Below are 5587 nucleotides of genomic sequence, written 5' to 3'. Positions count from 1 at the left end.
CCTGGAGCAACTCACCAGTCCTCCGCGACTTGCCGAACCACTCGCCGGCTTGGACCAGTAACTTGGTCCGTCGGGTTTGACGAGGGAGGTGGAGCAGCGAGCTGCCTCGCTCGTATCCGCGGGCTCGGCGGGCCACCCAGACGGATTTTATGCGAGAGAACCGCTCTTCCTGCTTGTCGGATGCCCTCATAATGGTGGAGAAAATTATGGAAGGAGGAGATGGGGAGCGGCAGAGTGATGTGATTCTTGCCTAGCGTCTGGCCTCCTTTATATAGCGGGCGGACGGGAGGAGCTCGCCCGGCGTCATGTTAATGTCGTCCGCTTGTGAACGAACGTGTGGCCGGAGTAGATTTCTCACCTTCCATGCAGGTTTAATGAAGGCGTTTGAATACGGTGAGGATGCGTGTTCTATCGGGCGTGCAACGGTTGGCAAACTCGACCGTCGCACCGCTTCAATGACGGAAGCAGTGAGAGGTTGCCTTCGCACCACGTCGTCTTCAATGTGGAGTGACCTCTCTACAGTGACATGAATGTTGGCAGCTGGTGCCGGGCGGGAATGCGCGCGGGCGAGGGAGGAGGGGGTATGGGTGGGCTAGTGCAGTTAGAAGCGGGCGTGGGTGCTGTCTGGACATCCACAAAAAATCCTCTGTGTTTGTCTTCGGTTTACGAGAGAAACTACGTCTGGACCGCTGTGCGGACCGATACAGATCCGTGTTGGATGACACGAAATGTTAGAAGCGGTCGGGACGGACGCGGACAGTTTGGGGGTCGCTGGAGATGCGCTTATGCCTCTAGCCAAAGCCCGTGCCTTGCGTGGTAATGCCATGAACAATTCCTTTCAGAGAAGGATATGTGTGCAGATCATGTATTTCTCTTCTCATCTTTGGAAATACAATGCACATCATGCGGCATTTGTCAACCCTCTAGTTTTGTAGAATGATGGTGTATAAAAAGAAAACTGTTGGACGTGATCAAGCGAGAGCTTTCGTTTTGGTTCAATTGAATTCCCTGAGATGCGTATTGGCATGGGCGCGAGACACAGTTCCTTCTCCGATGGTATTTGTCCCCTAATTGAATGCATATTTGTCCGCTACGGGTCTCTAAATGAGAAACATATCAAGCGGCCTTCAATCATGCCAACAGTGACGGCGGCAGCTAGCGTGCGCCATGCGGTCCATGCAGGCCTAGCCCTCAAATCACCGCACGTACTACGTGCCTTCTTTGCAGATTGAAATCACCGTACTACGATGCTACACACGCGCGCCGATTGGATGGACCAAGCTGAATTTTTACAGAGCGCCTTCCACTCCCCTCGCATGGCATGATGAGCCCATGAGAAGCAGCCAGCCCCCTAGCCTTAACCAAAGTACACGATTGAGGAGTGGCAATGATTTAGGCACGGGGCCCCTCTCAAAAGCCAAAACGATAAGAGAAATGAAAAAAAAAAAACTAAAATGAGTAGAGACACGCTCAATCCTAATTCTTCTTGCTGCACATCGACCCCCCCTGATGCTCATTCACTCTATAAATTCGCTCTGCAAATTAAGGCAGCGAGTGAGTCGTAGTTGTGTGGTCGTCAGGAGCGGCAGTAGCACTGTTGACTGGTGAGTACCCGAGTGATCAGGAGCTAGGCCGCGCAGACACAGCAGAAAGAACAGAACCAGTTGCCCCATACACCATTGCACACAAATACAGAGTCGTCTATATAGTATCCCTACAGCAGAGCTCGCCCAGGATCCTGCCAAGGTACCCCCTATATAAAAAGCTCGAACATACCCGCACCAAAAGGACCCGATACCAGGTGAGGTTCTCTCCCAGCTCCCTCGCTCGTCGGTGTAGCGTGCACATCACCCAGCTCCTCCCACCGTAGCTGGCCGCCTTATGAGATAGCTCTCGCCAGCTCGGCGCAGCGGCCGACCGGGGGCGACGGGGACAGGGATAGCGGAAGAGCAAGGGTCGGTCCGGGAGAGGGGTAGAGGTTGACCGGTCGTCGGTCGGTTCAGTTGAGTGGGCGTCATGGAGACCATCCGGTGCTGCATCGCGTGCATCCTGCCGTGCGGCGCCCTGGACGTGGTGCGCATCGTGCACTCCAACGGCCGGGTGGAGGAGATCAGCGAGCCCGTCCTCGCCGGCGAGATCATGAAGGCCTACCCCAAGCACGTCCTCCGGAAGCCGCCCTCCACCTGCCCCTCCGACGGCGGCGGCGGCATCGTCGTGCAGAAGCCCGTCATCCTGCCGCCCAATGCCGAGCTGCAGAAGGGCAAGATCTACTTCCTCATGCCGGTCATGGCCCCGGCACCGGACAAGGCCGCCGCCAAGCCCAAGGCTCCCGCGCCCGCGCCAACTGCGGCCGCGCCAGCGGCGAGGAGGCGGCGGAGGAGGAAGGAGTCCGGGGAGGCCGCCGCCGGCAACAACGCTCCAGCGGCGTCCCTGCAGAGCGCGGAGGGCGAGAAGGAGCGGCTGCTGGCGAACGAGAGGTACCTGTCGGAGATCATGAAGGAGAAGGCGTCGACGGCCAGGGACCGGCGGCGCGGGCGCGTGGCCGTGTGGCGGCCGCACCTGGAGAGCATCACCGAGGATGACTTGTAATCAGACAAGGTGTTTGTTTCACACTTTTTTCCTTCTTCTTCTTCTTTTCATTTCTTCCTTTCGATTTTCTAGTTTACTTCCTCTTCTGTTAATTCCCTCTGCTTGCGCTTCGGCCTCTTTTATTTTTCGCCCATCTTTCCCCGGCCCGACTCCTTTAGAGCGAGCATCACCCTCCCCCCTGCTCTCTTTACAGGGTGAATGATGCCTTTTGTGAAGAAAAAGATACAATTTTTGCTAGTACGTACGATGCATCTTTCTCTTTACGATTTCCTAATTACAGCAGCTGTGGGACTAAGCAGCGCAATCTACGTTCCGATTTTGTTCAAACACCTCCAGGAAAGACGTGCAAATCGTACCAACGGATGGATGGATCGCCCCCTACCTTTTCTCCTGTACACATGCTATGCTCGCACTTGCTACTAGCAAGAACTCCATTTTTTCCTTCTATTTTTCCAGAAAAGTACTCCTCCAAGTGGGCCATTGATACTGGTGCGGGTTTGTAAAGAAAATCTTAGAATTCCGTGCAGCGGCCTACATTCCATATTTCACTCGCCCTTTTGTCGTCGGAGATGGAAGCGAGAGAAAGGAGAAAGTGAGCAGAGCGGCGAGCTTGCAGAGCATGCATCTTGTTCTGATCATCATGAGTGCACGAAAGTTCTGAGCGCAAGTAATCAATGAGTAGACCAATGATTGCCAGCAAGGCCCCATTCCCCCTCCACTAGCAGAGAGAGAGAGAGAGCTTTAAGCCGTGGTGTGGTGCCATGGGCGGACGCATACTCGCCACCCAACCACCGTTGCAACCACTGCTAAAAACTAAAGCAACAAAGACCAAGGAGGGAGATTAGGGTGGTGAGGATAAACCCGAGCCTCCAATCTAATGGAGCTTATGATTCGTTAGGAGGGCCTTGCTTTTCCTTTAATGATTTCTCTCTTCTCCGTATGGGTTATGGTTCGTTGCTAGTAGCTGTTGGCTACTAGTGCCTTGGCGTTATGGATTTGACGTAAAGATGGGCACGTACAATGTGTTCCTTGTCCTCCTTTCTCTCCTTCCATCAAACGGGAGCAAGGCCACTCCCTCCCTCCCTCCCTTATCTAAGGCTGGTCATAGTGGGAGTAACTTAGCTAGTAACATAGCGCTTTTCGAGAAAATACTGCTTATGTGGCAAGTAATTAATGAGAGGTGGTAACATAATATGTTACTGTAACATAGCGCTTTACAAGACAAGATGAGTCTATGAGCTAGTAAATGAAGCCATCTATGATACTATTATTATGTTACTTTGCATTATGAAGGTAGTAACTTAGACTAGTGTCATATGCATGACACTAGTCTAAGTTACTCCCCACTATGACCAGCCTAAGGATGTCTTATTTGTTCCTCCCACGAATCAGCGGCGCACACGTGGACAGTTGAACGCATCATATCTTTGGTAGTACTATCTACGAGGAGCAAACAATCTACAATCAACACATGTCCGTTATATATGACGAATCTACTCCTTTAATTTGATTATCACTTTAGTCTGATATGTCCATGATGATTTTCATGGATTAGTTAATTAATAGTACAAGGTAAATTAAGGAGTATATATGATGCTGAATCATCACTGTCCAATACACTAGTAGTCGCACTGCTGGAGTATTTGATTTGATACACAGACACGCACACATGGGCAAATAAATTAAAGGCACACTCCACTACTACCAGTCCTGCTGCAGCTGGGCTCAACCTAAGCCGAGCCCGTTTGTTTTAATTTATGTTGCTGGGGATAGATGTCCACTAGGCACAAGATTATCTTTCAACCATCTCCCACGCACTTCCGTTTGTTTAATGGGTCTTCCCCATGAGAATGCTGCTCGGGATTTTCCTAGCAGATTTCAAAGCTAGACTGTAGCCTTAACGGGGCGCATAATCAGCACTTGTTTAGCCCCTCCCAAAATTCAGCCGTACCACGCCGTCAACTGGCGCGCGCGCCGCTAGCTAGCCCCCAGCCCCATGCCATTCTATATGGTTATATTTGCATAATTCTTACAGAATCATTGCTTCAGCATTCGCAGAATGATGGCGCAGTTATAATAAACGCTGCTCACTTCTGAAGCTTGCCTTTACTCTGCAACAAAGGGAAGTCCAGAAAATGATTTCTTCTTGTTAATATCCACCAAATAACTCTGGGACTGGGAGGTAAACCAGTTGGATTACCGCCTTACTTGCATCACACTGCACTGCATGCAGGAGCACCATGCATGTATCCATGCATGATGGGCAACACATGGGATTTCATAATTAACGACCTCGGTTAACTTAGCTGGCTCCATGTGTGTGTGTGTGGCAGCTACCCCAAGCTTTTTGTGGAGTTCGTGGCGTCTGAATTTGTAATGTCAAGTGGCGTGGCGTGGTGTGGTAGAGGTTGATGTTATTGTAGGTGAAAGAGACCTTTAAGCATATGCCAAAGCTCATGAACAATATAAATCGTGCATGTTGTCCCTGAGCTCCTTTGAAGGGGTACCAGTAGATGAGATGTTTAACGCAAACAGTAGGCGCCTTGCCTTTTGGTTGTACTACACCACCACTATACCATCCCCGGCTCGTGCCCACGACATGTACCGGAACGTGGAGGCGTCGACCTAATTGGTTGGCCTCCTAGCTAGCTACGTAGCTTGCTACAGATCTTGAGGCTGATCAAAGAGGATTTAGCGCTCTTGCCAACTTTAAAAGCTCGCCAGTGTGCATGTGCGAGTATAGGTGTGTGCGTGTGATCGCTGCTATAGGTGGGAGCGGAGAAGGGTGGCGTTTTCAGTGTGTGTACTGTGTATGCGGGCCGTGTGGGCAAAAACGATCACAGTGGTACTACTGTTGATCTAGGCTTTGTGTGGGCCAAAACCCTTGTTTATGTATGCCAAGCCATGGACCACAGGCAGCATCATGGTGATCTTCCATTAAGCACAGGCTCACACGCAAGTCCAATCCTTCTCTCTCTCTCTCTCTCTCTCTCTCTCT

General features: G+C 51.3%; 1 protein-coding gene across 1 annotated transcript; it reads left to right on the top strand.

Moving 5' to 3' along the window:
- Nucleotides 1-1566: 1566 nt before the first annotated feature.
- LOC119277045 lies at nucleotides 1567-2852 on the top strand. Its single transcript, XM_037558254.1, has one exon. It carries the CDS (start codon nucleotides 2017-2019, stop codon nucleotides 2587-2589), a length of 573 nt encoding a protein of 190 aa, XP_037414151.1. The 5' UTR covers nucleotides 1567-2016; the 3' UTR covers nucleotides 2590-2852.
- The last annotated feature ends 2735 nt before the right edge of the window (nucleotides 2853-5587 follow it).

Source organism: Triticum dicoccoides, chromosome 3B, assembly GCF_002162155.2.
Source record: "Triticum dicoccoides isolate Atlit2015 ecotype Zavitan chromosome 3B, WEW_v2.0, whole genome shotgun sequence".
Classification (NCBI taxonomy): domain Eukaryota; kingdom Viridiplantae; phylum Streptophyta; class Magnoliopsida; order Poales; family Poaceae; genus Triticum; species Triticum dicoccoides.
Note: the sequence above shows the minus strand (reverse complement) of the source record. Positions and strands in the feature narration are given on the sequence as shown.

Excerpts from the sequence above, each read along its gene's own strand:
- LOC119277045 (XM_037558254.1), top strand. The coding sequence starts at position 2,017 with ATGGAGACCATCCGGTGCTGCATCGCGTGCATCCTGCCGTGCGGCGCC.